Below are 21,796 nucleotides of genomic sequence, written 5' to 3' on the forward strand. Positions count from 1 at the left end.
AATACCTTACCTCTTGCTGAGTGCCTATAATGATAGGCATTTAACCTTTATATCTCAAATCCTTGCAAAAAACTGTAAAATATTCTTTTTTCTATTATAGAGTGGAGGAAATGGGCTCAATGAGGCTAAGTATCTCTTCCCAAAGTCTGAAAAATGGGTGGAAAGTATCAGACCAGATCAGATCAGTCGCTCAGTCGTGTCTGACTCTTTGCGACCCCATGAATCGCAGCACGCCAGGCCTCCCTGTCCATCACCAACTCCCGGAATTCACTCAAACTCACATCCATCGAGTCAGTGATGCCATCCAGCCATCTCATCCTCTGTCGTCCCCTTCTCCTCCTGCCCCCAATCCCTCCCAGCATCAGGGTCTTTTCCAATGAATCAACTCTTCGCATGAGGTGGCCAAAATACTGGAGTTTCAGCTTTAGCATCAGTCCTTCCAAAGAAATCCCAGGGCTGATCTCCTTCAGAATGGACTTGTTGGGTCTCCTTGCAGTCCAAGGGATTCTCAAGAGTCTTCTCCAACACCACAGTTCAAAAGCATCAATTCTTTGGTGCTCAGCCTTCTTCATAGTCCAACTCTCACATCCATACATGACCACAGGAAAAACCATAGCCTTGACTAGACAGATCTTTGTTGGCAAAGTAATGTCTCTGCTTTTGAATGTGCTATCTAGGTTGATCATAACTTTTCTTCCAAGGAGTAAGCGTCTTTTAATTTCATGGCTGCAGTCACCATCTGCAGTGATTTTGGAGCCCAGAAAAATAAAGTCTGACACTGTTTCCACTGTTTCCCCATCTGTTTCCCATGAAGTGGTGGGACCGGATGCCATGATCTTTGTTTTCTGAATGTTGAGCTTTAAGCCAACTTTTTCACTCTCCACTTTCACTTTCATCAAGAGGCTTTTGAGTTCCTCTTCACTTTCTGCCATAAGGGTGGTGTCATCTGCATATCTGAGGTTATTGATATTTCTCCCGGCAATCTTGATTCCAGCTTGTGTTTCTTCCAGTCCAGCGTTTCTCATGGTGTACTCTGCATATAAGTTAAATAAGCAGGGTGACAATATACAGCCTTGACGTACTCCTTTTCCTATTTGGAACCAGTCTGTTGTTCCATGTCCAGTTCTAACTGTTGCTTCCTGACCTGCATACAAATTTCTCAAGAGGCAGATCAGGTGGTCTGGTATGCCCATCTCTTTCAGAATTTTCCACAGTTTATTGTGATCCACACAGTCAAAGGCTTTGGCATAGTCAATAAAGCAGAAACAGATGTTTTTCTGGAACTCTCTTGTTTTTCCTATGATCCAGCGGATGTTGGCAATTTGATCTCTGGTTCCTCTGCCTTTTCTAAAACCAGCTTGAACATCAGGAAGTTCACGGTTCACATATTGCTGAAGCCTGGCTTGGAGAATTTTGAGCATTACTTTACTAGCGTGTGAGACGAGTGCAATTGTGCAGTAGTTTGAGCATTCTTTGGCATTGCCTTTCTTTGGGATTGGAATGAAAACTGACCTTTTCCAGTCCTGTGGCCACTGCTGAGTTTTCCAAATTTGCTGGCATATTGAGTGCAGCACTTTCACAGCATCATCTTTCAGGATTTGGAATAGCGCAACTGGAATTCCATCACCTCCACTAGCTTTGTTCATAGTGATGCTTTCTAAGGCCCACTTGACTTCACATTCTAGGATGTCTGGCTCTAGGTCAGTGATCACACCATCGTGATTATCTGGGTCGAATATGCTACTGGAGATCAGTGGAGAAATAACTCCAGAAAGAATGAAGGGATGGAGCCAAAGCAAAAACAATACCCAGCTGTGGATGTGACTGGTGATAGAAGCAAGGTCCGATGCTGTAAAGAGCAATATTGCATAGGAACCTGGAATGTCAGGTCCATGAATCAAGGCAAATTGGAAGTGGAAAGTATAGTTCTTCATTTATTCCTTCTACAGAAATTTAGTACCATCTATGTGCCAGAATTTAAGGATATAATCGTGGACAGGATATTATCTCTGCTCTCACTCAGTTTAAGTGGCAAGAACAGACAACAAATAATGTGTAACAACAGCGTTGGAAGTGCTGGGAAAGGGAAGCACAGAGCTCTGTAAGAGCATGAGGTGAGAATTTTTCCACTGAACAGTAAAGATTATTATAAGCAAAGGTGGCTCATAACCAATTATGTGTTTTACACAGTTTCTAAATTTCCTGATCTTTTGTTTGTTGTATCAGTAGAACAGCTGTTTTAGGTAATCGATAACAGGTCCTTTCTTCTCCCTCCAAATGATTCCTTGGCTTGAGGAAATTCCCAGTGAATAATGAATACCAGAACAGTCTGCCAGTTATGTTTATTAATACAATCTTTTTGCCTCAGGATGGTGGAATAGCAGTGAGTCAGAGAAGCAAGCAGATGAGTCTGTGCTTAATAAATATTCATTGTTGAATGAAGCAAGATGATCAGTACCTTTAAACAGGGTTTTACATTTAGCATCCAATGGCTATAGCTATGACTTTTGGTAATCATCCAAGTTGAATCAGATTTGACTCAGAGATGGGAAATGCTCGTTTCTAATTCAATATTAGGTTTGTACTAAATAAGAAGTTTATTGGTAATTTGAAGTCTGACAATTTCTCTTCTTGTTTTTCCTCAGTAAATGATCTTAATACTAGATGATGTACAGGGTATCAGTCATAGCACAGAATTAGAGAAATAAGACTGTGAGTTTGTGAAATTAAAATGGAAAAGAATTTAGAAAATACTAGTGAAAGTACCATCACTTTATATCTTGCCTTAATATTTGGTGCTGAATATTCATTTAAACTTTCCTATGAATAATTTTGCTTGCATTTTCAACAGTCCTATAAGATAGATGAGAAGATGCAATCTTCATTTTACAGATAGAAAGGAACTGGATTTTTATCATAGAAATATCATTACAGTGAAGATACACAATAATGTAGTCCAATTTTCTGTCATTACACAGGTATAAGTATTTGCATGGTTATAAATTATATACATTTATATAGATTTCCTATTAAATTACAATTTGAAAAACAGATGTTGCACTGGGATAAGGTTTCACTTTTACCTGGGAAATTGTTTGTTTTTCAGAAATCTTATTTGCTAAGCACCTGATGAAAGTGTGGTAAGCATTTTGAACTATCTTTTCTGAAGACTAATAGTCTACAAATAATACTAATATTCAACACATTAGTTCTAATGAATGCTTTTTAATTTTACTTTGTAAAAACTCTCCATCAGATGGTTTACTCTTCATCTTCTGAGATAATTAAATATAAGTGTTGAAGTGATTAGGAATTTGATGATGGTGATTTGAGAATTTGAATTATAATAGGGAATCTTTCTGAAGTGTTTACTTTCTTTAAAATATCTTTAAAACAAACACCTACAGCTGATACATATATGTAATTTTAAATATGTATGTGTATTTGTATACCCTGTGTGTGTATATGCATATGTTTATGTAACTATGTTTTAGGGTAAGAAAAATCATGTATATTAGGAGTTCCTACAGTTTATACTGTTTAAACCCATAAACACAAGAATATCAGAAAGAGAGAAGGAAAATAAAAACTTGACCTTATATTGAACTCAGCAGTTTTGAATTAAGTGTGTAGAATAAATCTTTCCTAATAGCCTCTTATTCTTTCATCCAAAAGAAATAACTTGTAGTGAACAAGAAGGTAAGTATATTAACTTTATTAATTTTTCAAAGTTTCCTGAAAATTTTCTGGAAGAGGTGAGATTTTTTAAAAATATAATTTCCATTTTATTTTTTAATGTATTTTAAAAAACTTTTTATTTTACATGATGGTTGATTAACAATGTTGTGACAGTTTCAGGTATACAGCAAAGTGATTCAGTTATATATACATATATATATATATTCTTTTTCAAATTATTTTCCCATTTAAGTTGTTACATAATATTGAGCAGAGTTCCTTGTGCTATACAGTAGGTCCTTGCTGATTATCTATTTTAAATATCGTAGTGTGTACATGTCCATCTCAAACTCCCAAACTATCCCTTCCCCACAATGGAGAAATTACTTAAAGTAACTGATGATAGGAAGGGACTCACTTCTCATTATGCTATTTATTTTACATGTGCCTTTAAGCATTTTGTTCCTTATTTCCTGCATTACTGTCTTCTTTTGTGTTTAGCTGCATTTTTGTAGTGAAATGTTTAAATTCCTTTCTCATTTCCTTTTGCATATGTTCTATAGCTAATTTTTTGTGTGTGGTTATAATGGGATTACATATAACAACCTAAAGTTTTAACACTTTAAATTCAATTTATACCAGCTTACCTTCAATAACATACAAAAATTCTGCTCCTTTACAGCTCTGTCTCCACTCTTTTTAGTTGCTGATGTCACAACACCTTTATTGTGGATCCCAAAACATAAACTATTAATTCTTTTAAATGCATAGTCTCTTAAATTATGCAGAAAACAAGATATGGAGTTACAAAGCAAAGTTATCGTAACACTAGTTTTTACACTAATAGTTGAAGGTTTTTTCATTTAAATGTGTTAGTCTCAAATCAGGTAGAAAGCAAAAAGTGCAGTTCCAAATTAATGTTACAATACTACTAGCTTTTATAATTGCCCGTGTAATTACCTTTACTGAGATCTTTATATCTCCATATGGCTTTGAGTTACTGTCTGATGTCCTTTCATTTTCACTTGGCAGGAGAAACCTTGGGCATTTCCTGCAGGGCAGGTCTAGTGGTCACAGGCTTCCTCAGCTTTTATTAATCTGGAGTCTTAATTTCTCTTTCTCTGCTGAAGGGAAGTTTTGCCAGATGTAGGATTCTTGGTTGACTGTTGTTTTCTTTTAGAACTTTGAATGTATTGGTTCATAGGTCTTTGGGCCTCCAAGTTTCTGATGAGAAATCTGCTAATGATCTAACCTTGGGGATCCCTTGTATGTGATGATACTTTTTTCTTGATGCTTTCAAGATTCTTTGTCTTTTGGAAATTTGATTATAATGTGTCTTAGTGTGAGTCTCTTTGAGTTCATCTTACCTGGAGTTTGTTGAGCTTCTTGGATATTTATGTCTTTTATCAAATTTGGGAAGTTTTTTTTTTTTTTTCCCCCTTTTGGCTGTGCCATGCAGCTTGCAGGATTTCAGTTTCTGGACCAGGGATTGAACCTGGGCCACAACAGTGAAAGCCTAGAATCCTAAACACTAGGCCACCAGGAAACTTCCAAATTGTGAACTTTTAAGCCATTATTCCTTTAAATATTTACTCTGCCTCCTTCTCTCTCATCCTTCTGGGACTCTCATGACACATGTTGGTCCTCTTGATGATCTCCCCTAAGTCCCTTAGGCCCTGCTTGCTTTTATTCAGTCTTTTTTTTTTTTTTCTGTTCCTCAGACTTGATCATTTCCATTGCCCTATCTTCAGGTTTGATTTTCCTTTCTCTTTGCTGGTAAATCTGCCTTTGAATCTGTCTAGTGAAATTCTTTTTAGTTACTGTACTTTTCAGCTTCAGACATTCTGTTTTGGTTTCTTTTTAGACTTTCTATCTCCTTATTGATACTTTCATTTTGTTCACATATCATTTTTGTAAATTCCTCCACATTTTCCTTTAGTATTTTGAATGTCTTTAAGATAGTTGCATTAAAGTCTTTGTATAGTATATCTTCATTACATCTTTTTTCAGGGACAGTTTCTATTATTTTTTTCTTTTGAATGGACCATACTTTACTGTTTCTTTGTATGCCTTGTGCTTTTTTTTTGTTGAACATAGGACATTTGAATCTAATAATGTAGTAACTTTGGAAATGTGATTCTTCACCTTCCCCAGGGTTTACTACTTTTTGTTATTGTTTTTGTCTTTTTGATTGTTGTAGGCCATCAGGTAAAGAATCCACCTGCAATGCAGGAGACACAGGAAACGCAGGTTTGATCCCTGGGTCAAGAAGATCCCTTGGAGGAGGAAAATGGCAATCCACTCCAATATTCTTGCCTGAAAAATCCCATGGACAGAGAAGCCTGGTGGGCTATAGTCCAAAGGGTCATAAAGAGTCAGACATGACTAAGCAACTAAGCATGATGACAAGGCCATCTCACTGAGGATTAGGCTGAGATGTAAACCTAAGCTCTTTTCAGGTCTTTTCTGAGCTTTTCCCTAGGCATACATAGACATGTTCAATTTTCCCCCATATGAGATGTTTCTGAAGTCCTCATCCTTAATGTCTGACTCTCAAAAGGTGGAAAGGCAAAAAGTGAAAGGGGAGGAAAAAAAGGTGCTAGTTTTTTAAATCCCTGAAACACTTCAGCATGAAGAGGGGCTTGCAACAAAAAGGGGGATTATTCCGCAACAGTGGCTGCCTGCCTCTTTGTCTGCACCTCAATGGTCAGAAGTGGCACTCAGCTATCAGATCACAGATCCTTGATATCTTGATATCTGGAGGATAGGATACTTTTTGCTCACCCCATTTGCTATTAATATAAGCTGTATGCAAGCTGTACCAGGAACACGTACATGGCTATTTACCATATAGCTGAGAGTGAGGGATGGGTAGTTACTAAGAGTTAAGAGCTAAAATTGATAACAATTTACCCTCTAGTTCTTTCCTTGGAGGTTGCAAGCCTTCAATAGACCACAGAGCTCCACAATCAGTCGTGTTTGACTCTTTGCAACCCCATGGACTGCAGCACGCCAGGCTTCCCTGTCCATCACCAACTCCTGGAGTCTACTCAAATTCATGTTACATCAGACAGATTCTCCAGTGCAATTGTTGTCAAAGTGGACAGGCAGATTCCTGGTGCTTCCTTCTTCAATATCTTCCCAGCATCCTCTCCCAGAAGCAATAGGTATTTGACACTTCATTAGTCTCCAGAATCTTATAAGAAAACAACTTTTCAAAAATTTAGTTTGGCCAAGTCAAGAATTAAGGGGAAGTGACTTTTGTTTGTTGTTTATACCCTGAAGAATAACATCTGGGGGAAGAAAGTAGAATTAACTATATTTAGCTTTAACAGATATACCTAATTTCACTGTGGCTGCAATAATTAATTTTTCAAATCAGATTTAAAAGGAATCCTTCTTGTTCTCAGAAGCAGAACATGTCAGATAAATATAAGATAGAGTCTGTGAACACATTCTTCAGAAACAAAGAGTACTTCAGTGAAATGAAAATTCTTATTCTTGTTGAGCGGCTAGGAAAGAACCTTCCAAACTGTGCACTTAGCACAAAGTGGCAGAACTCGAGGATGGGAGGATAGCTCGCTACACCCCCTGGTGGCCACATCAAAGTATTTATAAACAGCTGAAAGTTTTCTGGATCAGAAGAGCAACCCATATGGACAGAGGTGGAGATTCAGAGTTCAGACAGACCAAAAGCAGAAGATGTAGAGCTTCACTATCATCAGTTAGAGCTGGTTTTTAACACATGGGAAAGCTTTACTTTTATAAATCAATCAATCACACGCACGCACATATTCTAAGTTCAATATAAGGTTTCTCTCTGAAATAATATCATTTTATTTCTTAAAACAGAAAAGTGATGTGATGGGGGCATCTTACTATCAAATGGCTCAGAAAATAAAAAGTTCTTTGCATTGTATCAACAATTTTTCTGTAAGTATGAGATTGTTTTAAAATTTTTAAATATATATGTGCTGTGTGCTAAGTTGCTCCAGTTGTGTTCGACTCTTTCGCAACCCTATGGACTGTAGCCCACCAGGCTCCTCTGTCCATGCAATTCTCCAAGCAAGAACACCAGAGAGGGTTGCCATGCCTTCCTCCAGGGGATCTTCCTGACCCAGGGACTGAACTTAAATCTGTTACATCTCCTCCATTGGCAGGTAGGTTCTTTACCAAGGGTTTTCCTTGTGGCTCAGCTGGTAAAGAAGCCACTTGCAACGCAGGAGACCTGGGTTCGATCCTGGGTTGGGAAGATCCCCTGGAGAAGGGAAAGGGTACCCACTCCAGTATTCTGGCCTGGAGAATTCCATGGACTGTATAATCCATGGAGTTGCAAAGAGTCAGACATGACTGAGCAGCTTTGGACTTCCCTTGGCTCAGCTGGTAAAGAAGCCGCCTGCAATGTGGGAGACCTGGGTTCGATCCCTGGGTTGGGAAGATCTCCTGGAGAAGCGAAAGGATATGCAATCCAGTATTCTGGCCTGGAGAATTCCATGAACTGTATAGTCCATGGGGTCGCAAAGAGTCAGACGTGACTGAGTGACTATCACTTTCACTTCTTTACCAATAGCGTCACCTGGGAAGCCCCCCTCCCGAAATACATATATGAGGATAAATTAACAGTTCATATTTACAGTAGACTTTTCCTCTTTACCACCCTTTTAAAAAAATTTAGGTATAATGCTCTTATTCTCTAAGTTAACAAATTCTTTAACTAGAACACACACTCAGGTAGAAGTACACCTGTTTCCTTTCCACAGCAAAAGATGGGCAATGTAGTATTTATTGTCATTATGATATTTAAATCCATACAAACATTATTTCACTGAACAGGCTGAAATGAAGTTGTAGCTCGAAAGTAAAAAAGAAACAGACCAAAGGCAAGAGAAGGAAAACCTGATGAGGTACCAGAGACAGAGATCTGAAGAAAGATGTGTCTACAAAACGAATGCGTTAGTAACACGGTACCATGGGAAATTAGGACTTCCCTCATAGTTTAGTTGGTAAAGAATCCACCTGCAATGCAAAAATGTGCCTGCAATGTAGGAGACCTGGGCTTGATTCCTGGGTCGGGAAGATCCCCTGGAGAAAGAAATGGCAGCCACTCCAGTATTCTTGCCTGAAAAATGCCATGAACAGAGAAGCCTGGTGGGCAGTCACAAGAGTCGGACACGATTTAGTGACTAAACCACCACCATTTGAAATTACATCTTACACAAAGACATGCCCTGACTCTATGTTTTCTTTCAGCCCTCTTTAAGCTATTTCCACTTGACTATTGCTCTGCTGTTTCACATGTGCAGAGGTGAACTCTTCATATGTCGTCTTAAAAGTTCTCTTTTTCAACTACACCATTTCTAATAAAGATATCAACCAATCTTCTATTCCTGTTCATTCATTTAATGAGCATTTATTGAGTGCCAACTACAGACTAATTGCTGTGGATGCTGAAATAAAAGACACAGTTTCTGTCTTCATGCTGCTATCAGTTAGGGAGGTGACTGCCCACCTCTAGCCATCTGCTTGCAATGGCTTTCTAGCTCATTCTCCTGCCTCCTCTCATACTGCATAACACTGCCAGACTCTTATCCAGCAGTCATGCATTCTTTTAGACAAAGATCTACCAAATCAAAGTTGTTCTACTCTTAAGATATGAATGATGATCTTCTTATTGCCCTTGGAACACATTAGTACCTACTTCCATCCTTCTGGGCATATCCTCCTACCTCCCTATCCTCCTGTGTATGGAATGCTCTTCTGTTCTCCTACCTACATCCCATTTATCCAAGACCCAGAACTTACCAGGATATTTTCTGATATTCCTCTGGCCCACACTGCTTGCTCTCTCTTTCTCTTCCCCACCTGCTACAAAACTTTCATTGCTAGGTTTGAAGTAGCAAACCTACTTACTTACAGTTGATACATACAGAAATGGGAGAATTCTACTATAATTAAAATATTTTCTAAATTTACATGTACTTTATTTCCTTCCACAACTAGTTATCTTAAAAAAAGATATCTTGGGATTTCAAAGATTTATTTCAAGGGTATCTTCCTTTTGCTCACTTTTATTTATTACCTGGGGTTCCCAGGTGGCACTAGTGGAAAAGAAAGAAAGTGAATTCGCTCAGTCATGTCCGACTCTTGGCGGACCCCATGGACTGTAGCCTACCAGGCTCCTCTGTCCATGGGATTTTCCAGGCAAAAGTACTGGAGCGGGTTGCCATTTCCTTCTCCAGGGGATCTTCCCAACCCAGGGATCAAACCCGGGTCTCCTGCACTGCAGGCAGATGCTTTACCTTCTGAGCCACCAGGGAAGCCCCAGTGGAAAAGAATCTGCCTGCAATGCAGGAGACACAGGTTTGATCTCTGCATCGGGAAGATCCCCTGGAGGAGGGCATGGCACCCCACTCTGGTATTCTTACCTGGAAAATCCTATGGACAGGGGAACCTGGCGGGCTACAGTCCACAGGGTCACAAAGAGTCAGACACAACTGAGAACATTTATTACCCTGAAATCTTATTAGGCTGACTCATGAGACAGCCATTTGTAAGTCAAAATGGCTGAATATTGGCATGTTACATGGCTTTGTTTATTCTCCAGTCAGCAAAGTGGGTCAGAACATAAGAAGATGAAAAGCAATGAGTTCATAAATATGCAAAAGGAAAGACTGGAACTGAATTTCATCCATTTATATTTTTACCAAAAAGGTAAGAATACATAACCTGATTTTCAGTTCTACAACTGTGTTATGATATTTTTATGCCTATCTTCTGCAAAAGACAACATATCACCAGAATTAGCTATCATAAAAAAGGACCTAGTGGGCATGAACAGATCATTTGTTTTTTAAATATAGTAAACTACATATAACATAGAATTTGCCTTCTTAACTATTTTTAAATGTACAGGGGATTAAGTAATTCACACTGTTGTGCAACTGATACTACCATCCATCTCAAGAACTTTTTCTCTTCCAAAAATGAAACTTTGTACCCATTAAGCAATAATTCCTCATCCATCCTCCACCAGACCCTGGCAACCAACATTCTACTTTTCATATCTGAAAATTTGACTACCTTAGGTATCTCGTACAGGTAGAATCACACAGTATGTGTCTTTTGGGGAATGGGTTTTTTCACTTAGCATAATGTCCACAAGTGAGCTGATTAAAAAAATTTTTTTTTTTATTTCACAGACATTTAAACAAATATTTTTAAAAGGCACTTATTTCATACAAAAGATATACTCTATTGGGTCACAGTATAATAATGTACTTATAACAAGAAAGAAAGTAGAATTCTATGCAATCTTGAGAAACTAAAATATCATATAAAATATAGTTTGTTGCATTACAACATTGACAGTGCTACACTTTCAAATATTTAAGGATTTCGGTGAATTATTATTAAATCTTTAATATAACCATAAAAAGCATTTTAAAGAAGATAAGAGAAATGTTATTATATACATCCTAGATATCTCTCATAATTCTTTTCTTTTAATGACAGCAAGTACTGGTATCCTTATAAGATGCCCACTATTCCATGAGAGGAAGGAAAAAAGTTTCACTGTATTTTAAAAGACAGGGTAAGTTACTTAGCTGAAGAGGGCATGGCAACCCACTCTACCTGCCTAGAGAATTCCCTGGACAGAGGAACCTGGCGGGCTATAGTCCACAGGGTTGCAAAGAGTCAGACACGACTGAACCAATTGAGCACACACACTAGCTAATTAGTATATCCTTTGTATTAACCAATCTGTAAAAAAACACCAAAACCTTCAAAATGAATGACAAACATAAGGAAAAAACTGAAGGCTGAAATGTTCTTTAGTTAGGTAAGGAAAATTTCCTTTTTTATTACCTAAGATAGGTAATTGGGTCAAAGCTAGGCCAATATTGGTCTTTCTGGTTAAAAAAATAAAAAAGAGAAATCTACTATTTAATTAAGTTAACTAGTTAATTTATATATTGAGGTATACTTGCCACACAATAATTATATTAGTTTCACGTGTACAACATAATGCAGTCCACTACTTAAAATCTGAGTCAGTAACGGGATTATTAAAGCAATTCCATTTTGAGACATCAACTAAGCACCTTGGAAAACCAGGACAAACTCATCTGACAAGACTGAGAAAGAATTAGAGAAAAAACACTATAGAAATGCTATAGGATGTAATGAACAAACATACCTCCTGGGCTGTGATCGGCATTCCTCCTCCCCACTGTCTGCCTCCTGTAGAGAGAGGAAAATGAGAAAAAAATTACTTAAAATCTGAGGTCTCATATCATAATACCAACAATGAATGCAATTTTATTAAGCTTTACATGTAGGGAGTATCTCATCGATGGTGTGTACTTAAACTAATTTCTCTCCATAAAAAGTGACTTCAACCAACCCACTGGGTTGATATAATATATATCAACAGAATGTATTCCTAGAGGAAACTTTAACAATAGCCTACGAATTTTTTAATAACAAAGTATTCATAATGAAAAGAATACCTCTTAAAAATAAATTGAGATGTTGTGTTACGGTTACTTTCAATTAAAATGAGTGGGCATTCTTTCACCAACAAATACCATCAAGGTGACCTATTAACGATTCTGATCCCCAAAGAACCACCTAAATAATGAACACCATTTTGAAAAGTTCTCTTGATCACATGACCATTACCTTAATGAACTATTACTTACTGAATATTTATAACATTCTAGGTGCCTTGCTCAATACTTTTAAGTACATTGTCCAACTTATTCCTTATAAACTGAGAAGGTTGATCGTACCCTAGTTTTCACCAAGTCTGACACATACACATAAACCTACAATCAATGCAACTAAAAAGCATTGAATCATTGTTTAATTGCAATATTTATTTTTTATAGTGGCACATCAAATAATTGAGGTATCATACTTACAGCAATTTAGGCTCAATGAAATATGAATATCTTATAGAAACTGAAATTCACAAAAAGGAAAGAAGTTGCTCAAGGAAACTCATGTACTAAGCTAAAATTAAAACTGATAAAATACTGCCTCCCAACAACTGAAAAAGGATATCATTCACCCTGACCTAAGTTAGGAATTATTGTATGTTAAGATATTATATAGATCTTCATGGAGACAAGAATAGCAACATGAAGGAAAAGCGTGAGAAAAGATGAGAGAATGATATTGACTTTGTCTTTAAATTTCCTCTCTGACATTTTATATTTGCACTCTGGTCACTTTTGCCCTATTTGGCAAACATAAAAATAGGAGAAAAATAACTCAAACAATATGAGTATTGTCTTCTGGTAAGTCACCCACATTTTCAGTTTATGGAACAACCCCATTACCTCTACATCATACTGCCTCCATTCCTGGGCAGAAATGGCCAGCTCTATAGCTTTTATTCTCCTTTTATTTTCATGATTGATTTCAGGTATGCCCTTATCTTGCACAAACAGCAGGAGACAGCAAAGATGGTACCCTCAGAGGGAGGACAGGAAGAGGGTCATGGTATATTACACTCTGCCTCCAGGGGAAGTTTTAGGTTTAGAAGGATGCTTTTCGGGAAGTGAAGAACAGTGTTTAAAAGAACCAATCGTCTCTAGAGTCAATAGTCAGAACCTGGAAAGTCTGCGTGAATGAAAATGAAAAGACTCATAAGAAAATACAAATGTTAGATTTTGGAGCCTAAGGGAACTATGCTTCCTTGGAGGGTGCAAAGAGCCAAAACCAGTTACATCTACAGAGGTGAACTAACATTTATTTAATACCACTACAGGCCAGATAATTTATATATTATTTTATTTAATGTGCACCACAATGCCATGGGGCTTGCTAAATGTCACAAAGCCAATAAATGATGGGAGTCACAATTTGAACTCAGGCCTATATTTCTGCTATAAATAGCTGCCTCTAAACTAAAAATCTGCCTTTGGTACCTCAACCCCAGGACAGGGGGTGGGAAGGGAACTGCAGAAGAAAGTCTAACTTTTCTCAAGGATTATAATAAAACAATATCCTTTTGTCATCTTTCTTCTATGACGTCTACACTTTAAAATAGTGTCAAAGGCATGGAAAATTCCTTTTTCACAGAAAAAAAGTAAGCCAGAACAGTGTTTCTAACACAAGATCCCCAAATGACTTTTTTTTTCTTTTTTAGATAATTTTACATAGTCAGGCCAATGAATTATTTGCTTCCCTTTCATCTTACTTGGAAAAAGAGGCTTAGGGAAAAAAAAAAAAAACTCAGTATGTCAAGGCAAGGTAAAATGGAATTTTTTTTAAAAAATGAAGAAAGTGTTCAATTATGCTTATTTCAATGGAATTCACTGCTAAAAATACAAAGATTCAACACTGCTTATTCAGCAAGATTAATGATCAGGTAACACAGTTACCTTGAATGGTGGCAGTTAAATGGTAGCTAAAGGGAGAATGCTTACCATTCTGTTGTAACAAGTGTGTACACTAGACCATATAAAACCAACTATCTTGTCAAATAGCTTGACATATTGTTGGTAAAAAAAAAAGAAAAGAAAAAAATGCAAATAGTGTGCTCAGAACATTAGAAAACACCAGGATAAAAGTGTAGATATAACTATCAGTTCTTCTAAGTAGATAGAATCATTTTTGATGGGTAAGGAGAACGAAATAATTAAAATGATTAAACACAAGTTTGTTGACTTTTTAAAAAATATTCCAGAGTACTATTGTTAAGTAGTTTTTATTTAAAGAGTACAATTTCTTCCTGATGTTCTAAAGAAAAAATTGACCTATAAACAATACGGTGTGAGATTCTTAATATGCATTTAATTTTAGGATATTCATAAAACATTAATTCAAAAAGATACATGCACCCCAATGTCCACAGCAGCATTATTTATAATAGCCAAGATATGGACTCAACCTAAGTTTCCATCAACAGATGAATGGATAAAGATGTGCCGTGTGTGTGTGTATACATACATATATATAATGGAATAAATGGAATACTGTTCCTGTTGTTTACTTGCTAAATTGTGTCTGACTCTTTGTGACCCCATGGACTGTAACCCGCCAGCCTCCTCTGTCCATGCTCAGCCATAAAAAAGAATGAAATTCTGCCATTTGCAACAGCATGGATGGACCTGGAGGGTATTATGCTCAGTGAAATAAGTTAGAGAAAGCCAAATACTCCATGTTATCATCTACATGTGGAACCTAAAAAAATAAAATAAATGAACTCTTAGAACAGAACAGAAACAGACTCATAGATATAGAAAACAAACTGGTGGTTACCAGTGGAGAGAGGGAACAGAGTGGGCAAGGTAGATGCACGGGATTAAGAGATACAAAGCACTGAGCATAATGAATAAAAAGGATATATTGGACAGCACTGGGAAATATAGCCTTGTATTAACTGTAAATTAAGTATAATCTATAAAAATATTGAATCACTATGTGGTACACTTTAATATAATGCTGTATATAAACTATATTTCAATTAAAATATAATACATAATTTTAGGGTATTCAGGAACCATTATGAATTGATAAGTTAATACATTCTTATTAATCTTCTTAATACCTGAACACAAAAGTAGGTCACTTAAGTAAAAGATGTTTGAAAAAGAACATAAGCATCTAAGTCATATTTGTTGAGAGATAGGCTGGAAGTGCTGCTAGCCTTGAAAAACACCAGGCTAGGTAGGTGTTTAGCAATAATTTCCCAATCTTATGGTCCAAAGTTCTTCACACTTTCCTACCAAAATTCTTTACACTCCAATCCAAGTGGATTCATTCATCATTTTTCAAAGGTCCATGTTGTTTCATCATCGTGGAAGGCCCTTCCCCACCCTCCTAGATCTTTCTGCAACCTTAAAAGCTGGCTTTAAAAGTCAGTAGTTCATGATGCTTCTGTTATCATCCTACTGAGAGGCTGTCTGCCTCCCTCCAAACCTGACAGTTGCTGTGCCTGAGTTCTATGGCACTACTGAGATCTGTCTGTGGGTTACCGCTGGGCTCTTGTTTTACTCCATTATCAAACTGTAATGTGCCTTATTTTCCCTTCGCATCTCACCTTGTGTTTAGCACAATGCCCTATGTGCACATGGAACTCGATAAAGAGGTGAATGAATGCACGATTGGAGCTGTGAACTAAAACCATGCAAACGCGGAGCTAATTGGCTGTGCATTCTTAGCTAGTAAGGACTATGCCAGCTATGTTTTACCCTTAGCCGGTTAACAGAACAGTTTTTGTTGCTCAGGAGTTAGTCTGTGATGAAGATCTGGAAGTAATACCTTAGGCTTTTCCTTTGGTTAAGCAGAGAGAATCATTCACTTGCTCTCATTTATGTATTCATTCACTCATTCCACATTAATTGACCACCTATGACGTGTTAGGTACTAGGCACCAGGAATTAAAAGTAAGCAGAATCGCCCTTATCCTTGGATAGTTCATATTGTAGTAGGGGAGACAGTTCCATAAGCCAAAAATTATATGTCATTTGGCTTACAGCAGAGGATATACAAAGTGCTCTAGAAACAACAGAGGAGGAAATGACTAACTGTGGGGCTTGGATATGCTTCACAGAAGTTAATTTTCAGGCTAGGCTTGAATTAATGGGTTTGTGTTAGATGGAAAATAGGAGGAAGAGTATTTCAGGCAGAAGAGCTGGCAAAAGGAACAGAAAGAGGAGTAAGAGTCTGGACGTGTAGGGAATGGTGAGCAGCTGTGAATTCCAGGAACAAAAGGATGGGTACTGGAGGTCAAGGCTATCAGGTAATACTTATGTTATGAGTCCGTAAGGGTAGAATATTAAGATAACAGTCCTAGGGTCACAAAAAGTGGTTGTGGATTATTCATTAACTGGACTTCAGATTAACCATCAGTCACTTCTGTCCCTGGGAAAAAACAGAGGGTATCTGTCAGACAGGAAAAAATAATCTAGTAGTCTTTCTAAGAGTAGACGTGAGCTTTTAAATCAGGAAAATCCTGCTTCTGGCTTTTGAAAGAAGCAAATGTGAAGGATACAGGCTTGAGGAGAAAAAAGGGCACCATATTGCCACTTGGCTACTGGTAAGAGAAGGCTTAGATTCTCTCTAAGAAACAAGAGAGAAAGAAGATGGGGATGCAATCATGTTTGGGTTATCTAATGCTTTCTAACAAACCACTAATTTATTATATTTCATGGGTCAGAACTTCAAGCAGTATTTAGCTAGGTGATTCTTCTGTTCCACATAGTACTGCTAAAGGTCACTCAGTGCTACTCTGGTGGTATTTAACTGGAAGATGGGCCAAGTAAGAGTCCAAGCAGTTTCATGCATATGCCTGACATCTTAGCCTGGAGGACTTAAGCTGGGCTCAACTGGACAGTCAACTAGGACGCCTATGGATTGGGTCTTCTCAAAGTCCACTAGGGCCTCAGTTCAGTTCAGTTTAGTCGCTCAGTCGTGTCCGACTCTTTGTGACCCCATGAATCACAGCTCGCCAGGCCTCCCTGTCCATCACCAACTCCCAGAGTTCACTCAGACTCACGTCCATCGAGTCAGTGATGCCATCCAGCCATCTCATCCTCTGTCGTCCCCTTCTCCTCCTGCCCCCAATCCCTCCCAGCATCAGAGTCTTTTCCAGTGAGTCAACTCTTCGCATGAGGTGGCCAAAGTACTGGAGTTTCAGCTTTAGCATCATTCCTTCCAAAGAAATCCCAGGGCCGATCTCCTTCAGAATGGACTGGTGGCCTCAGGGTTGGTCTATTCGCATGGGGGCTTAGAACTCCAAGAGGCTAGGCACAGAATTGGCACAGTGTCACTTCTGCCATACTCTGCTGGTGTATTAAAGAGGTCTAGCCCAGATTCAAGGGGAGGGGAATTAGACTATCTTTCAGTGGGGGAAAGAGCAAAGACTTCATAGTCATCTTTAATCCACCCTCTCAATACCGATGACTAGCGAGTAAGTATGTAGGCAAAATGAACAGGACAGGAAAAAGGCAGTTAAAGAGTTAATGAAGTAGAACTTCTATAGACTAGGGCCACAGAAATATCCAGGAGAAAAGAGAATAAAGAAGATGATTCTTATTCAGTACAAGATGCATGGAAGGCCAAATGGACAATTTTATAGTCTGGTGTCTATAACGAAGTGTCCTCTCTGAAGATAAGAAAGGACCTGAAAGTGTGGCCATTCACACACACACACACACACACATTACTGTCCAGGACCAGAATGAATAACCTGGGCACTTACATCTGAGAAGCTGGTTTGTAAGAAGCTCTGCTGCTGCTGCTGCTGCTGCTAAGTCGCTTCAGTTGTTTCCGACTCTGTGCGACCCCATAGATGGCAGCTCACCAGGCTCCCTGTCCCTGGGATTCTCCAGGCAAGAACACTGGAGTGGGTTGCCATTTCCTTCTCCAATGCATGAAAGTGAAAAGTGAAAGTGAAGTAGCTCAGTCGTGTCCGACCCTTCGCAACCCCATGGACTGCAGCCTACCAGGCTCCTCCATCCATGGGATTTTCCAGGCAAGAGTACTGGAGTGGGGTGCCATTGTAAGAGGCTCAAACCTCATCAAATCAGCAGTCCCAATATAATATGACTTTGTTTTAAAGTTGTTTAAATTGAGATGCTTGATACTTGCTGGGATTAAGATCCAAAACAGAGATTCAAATTAGTCATATTTCAGGAAGATGTAAGACACATCAAAGTAAAAATAAGGAAGCCAGAATACAGTGCAATCCTTATTTCTGAAATCAAAACCACACTATGCTGTCATTATGACAGGTTTTAAGAAGCTGTAAATGACCTTATTGCACATGATTTCAAGCAATAGAAAACCTCTGTGAGACACCTACTATTTCTCAAGTATTTCCTTTGAATTCCTTTCAAATACAAATACATATGAATCACAGTTGGAATGGTTAATGAGGTACTTCCTCAGTGATAAGAAAGCCAGCTGATTAGAATTTGGCTGATATAACTTTGCTTCTGAAGAACACCAAGTCTTTGGTCAACAGCTAGGTGAAGAGGTATCACAGTACAGTCACTCACCGCCCACTAGAAAACCCGAGCTCTGGGTGTGGAGCTGTTACTGGATGCCTTTTGTTTATAATCCTTATTCTACTTAAATTTTTTATTTAATACAGGCAACTTAACCCCACCTGCACCCCCCACTTGCCATAATTTCAGAGTAGCTAGACTGTTTTTTCTATCACAGAGATCCGACTCCTTGAGGCTACTTGGTTTGAAAAAGCAACAAGTCTTATCATGTTCTGAACCTGTCACATTTGACAAGCATGCAATATGGAAACTTCACAGGTCACTGGTCCTTAACTCTGGCTCCATTCAGAACTTTTTCAACAACACAAATCTCCAGGCCTCACGCCTACAGACTTTTATTCTTTAGCCCTGAGGTGAAGCCAGTGGTGAGCTGGAGCCAATTGTTAAGATTTTTAGGGATCTTATGAGACTCACACTGGTAGCCTGAAATTGGCTATGGTGGGACTTTTACTAGGAATATCAGCAAATGCTACAAAGCAGCCCGTACCCGGAAAACATGTTTTTGAACATGTACCAGCCCACCATGAGGTTTGGGGCCCTAGGATCTGCACATTTTCAAAGCTCTTGATAACTGACAAGCAGTTTAGATTAAAAACATTTGTCTTAAAGGTTTGGAAAAATATCAAAAGTTCAGGGTAAACAAAGCTTCTACTCTCTTCAGGTTAACTGTGCCATGCCAGGTGCCAGGGAGACCAGCAATGACGGGAACTCACCTCTCCCGAAAGATCTAAGCCATAGATCTGTCCTAGACTGTAAGCTCTGTAAGGGCAGAACTATGTTTGCAGAGTGGCAGTCACACAGAAGATGCTCAGAGAATACTAGATGAAATAATAACTATTGCTCAAGGTATGGTAACCTGTAAGTGGCAAAATTAGGCCTCCACCTTAGGTTAACTCAGTGTATCATGTGCCTCATCGCCATTAAATTACTGGTCATATCCTTGGTTTGTCAATCCAAGAAGAGTGCTTAAACATGGGGTAGAGAGCAAGCAGCATCCATCATAAGATAAGACTCTGCCTCTGTGCTGCTCCATAATTTAAAGTCTTTTCATGACTATTATCTCATTTGAAGCAACCTAGGATAAATGCAGCACAGGCATGATTAACACTTACTTTTCAGCTGAAGAAACTGCCTCATGGAAGTGAGATAATTTGCTCAAAGTAACCTAAGAGTAAGCAGCAGAGTCACGATTCTGTCTGGGAAGGACAAATAAACCTTCTATCAGAACAAACTGCTCCTCTTGCATGACAGGAATATGCCACGTACACCAATAGGGGGTCTTAACACCTTGTCTTTATCTCCCTGTCCAGATTCTGCTTCCTACTATTAAAGTGAAATTTCACTTCCTACTCTTTGAAGACCTCATATTTGGTCCATTTCCTTCACTGTAGCATGAGGTCTCAAGATGGACATATGCTCTTATGTTCAGCCAGGACATAGTGGTACAACTGTACTAATTGCTCACACTGAAATACTGAATGGTAAACAGTGGCTGCCTAGAGCCCCTCGGATTGTTTCATGATCCAGCAACAATCAGATTCAGTTCAGTTCAGTCGCTCAGTCGTGTCTGACTCTTTGCAACCCCATGCACTGCAGCACGCCAGGCTTCCCTGTCCATCACCAACTCCCGGAGCTTGCTCAAACTCGTCCATTGAGACAGGGATGCCATTGAACTATCTCATCCTCTGTCATCCCCTTCTCCTCCTGCCTTCTATCTTTTCCAGCATCAGGGTCTTTTCTAATGAGTCAGTTCTTTGCATCAGGTGGCCAAAGTATTGGAGCTTCAGCTTCAGCATCAGCCCTTCCAGTGAATATTCAGAACTGATTTCCTTTAGGATTGACTGGTTTGATTTCCTTGCGGTCCAAGGGACTCTCAAGAGTCTTCTCCAACACCACAGTTCAAAAGCATCAATTCTTCAGTGCTCAGCTTTCTTTATGGTCCAATTCTCATGGTCCAACTCTCACATCCATACATGACTACTGGAAAAACCACAGCTTTGACTATACAGACCTTTGTTGGCAAAGCAATGTCTCTGCTTTTTAATTTGCTGTTTAGGTTTGTCATAGCTTTTCAACAATCAGATTAGTGCCAGGCAATGTGGAGGACCTCCGGGTCTGACTCCTGCCTATTCTGATTGGTTGATAGCTATGCCATACTAGTTGTTAAATATTCTGAATACCACTTCAACATCTCCTCTGCGTCTAAACTTTGGTTTAAAATTCTTGACTCTGATCTTGGCTTCACCTTGGAGGCAGTGCCTCTATTGTTCTATTGTTTGTGTGTGCTGCTAGCTATACCCCAATTGCTGGCTTGCCTTCTGCTCTTATTACTAGTCATCTGTTACCATTCCTCCACAAGGAATTTAAACAATAAAAGGCATTGATAACACCCAGGGAAGTGAAATAAAATCCACTTATGAAGAGTCTTTTTATGTTAAACCTTTAAATTATTTATGGACATAAAGAATTAAACTATGATCAAGCAAAGTTATTCAGTTGAAACATTATTCAGAAATAAGGTCAAAGAACAAAAGCAGAAGAGTAATGAAACAACACTGATCACTTATCAAACATTACTAAACTAAGCAAGCATGATTGTTTTCAAATTTTTAATAATTTCCAAAATAAGGAGTTGATAAATACTGTTAATGGTTCTGACCAAAAAGAAAATAGAATATTTAAAACTGATGTACTGCTGTCAGTTTTGATTAGGGGGAAATACATTGCTATTTTGTTAATATTTATATTTAAATCTAGACATCATTCTAAGCCATCAACAGGGGAAAAGATAGAGTCACGTTACTCAGTATCTTTGAATGTAGTAGTAATGAAAGTTGGTCAGTCATGTCTGATTCTTTGCAACCCCACAGACTATGGAATTCAGTCCCTGGAATTCTCCAGGCCAGAATACTAGAGTGGGTAGCCTTTCCCTTCTCCAGGGGATCTTCCCAACCCAGGGATCAAACCCAGGTCTCCTGCATTGCAGGCAGATTCTCTACCAGCTGAGCCACAATGGAAGCCCAAGAATACTGGAGTGGGTAGCCTATCCCTTCTCCAGCGGATCTTCCCGACTCAGGAATAGAACCGGGGTCTCC

At 38.6% G+C, this 21,796-nt stretch overlaps 1 protein-coding gene across 3 annotated transcripts in view; it reads right to left on the reverse strand.

Moving 5' to 3' along the window:
• The window catches only part of SSH2 (slingshot protein phosphatase 2), a 246,552-nt gene that overhangs the window by 123,944 nt on the left and 100,812 nt on the right, over window positions 1–21,796 (reverse strand). For all 3 annotated transcript variants that reach the window (XM_019980924.2, XM_019980926.2, XM_019980923.2), the window contains one exon: window positions 11,876–11,919. In XM_019980924.2, coding sequence (XP_019836483.2) covers window positions 11,876–11,919 — 44 coding nt within the window. The remainder of the gene's footprint in view (window positions 1–11,875; window positions 11,920–21,796) is intronic.

This window comes from Bos indicus, chromosome 19 (genome assembly GCF_029378745.1).
Source record: "Bos indicus isolate NIAB-ARS_2022 breed Sahiwal x Tharparkar chromosome 19, NIAB-ARS_B.indTharparkar_mat_pri_1.0, whole genome shotgun sequence".
NCBI lineage: Eukaryota > Metazoa > Chordata > Mammalia > Artiodactyla > Bovidae > Bos > Bos indicus.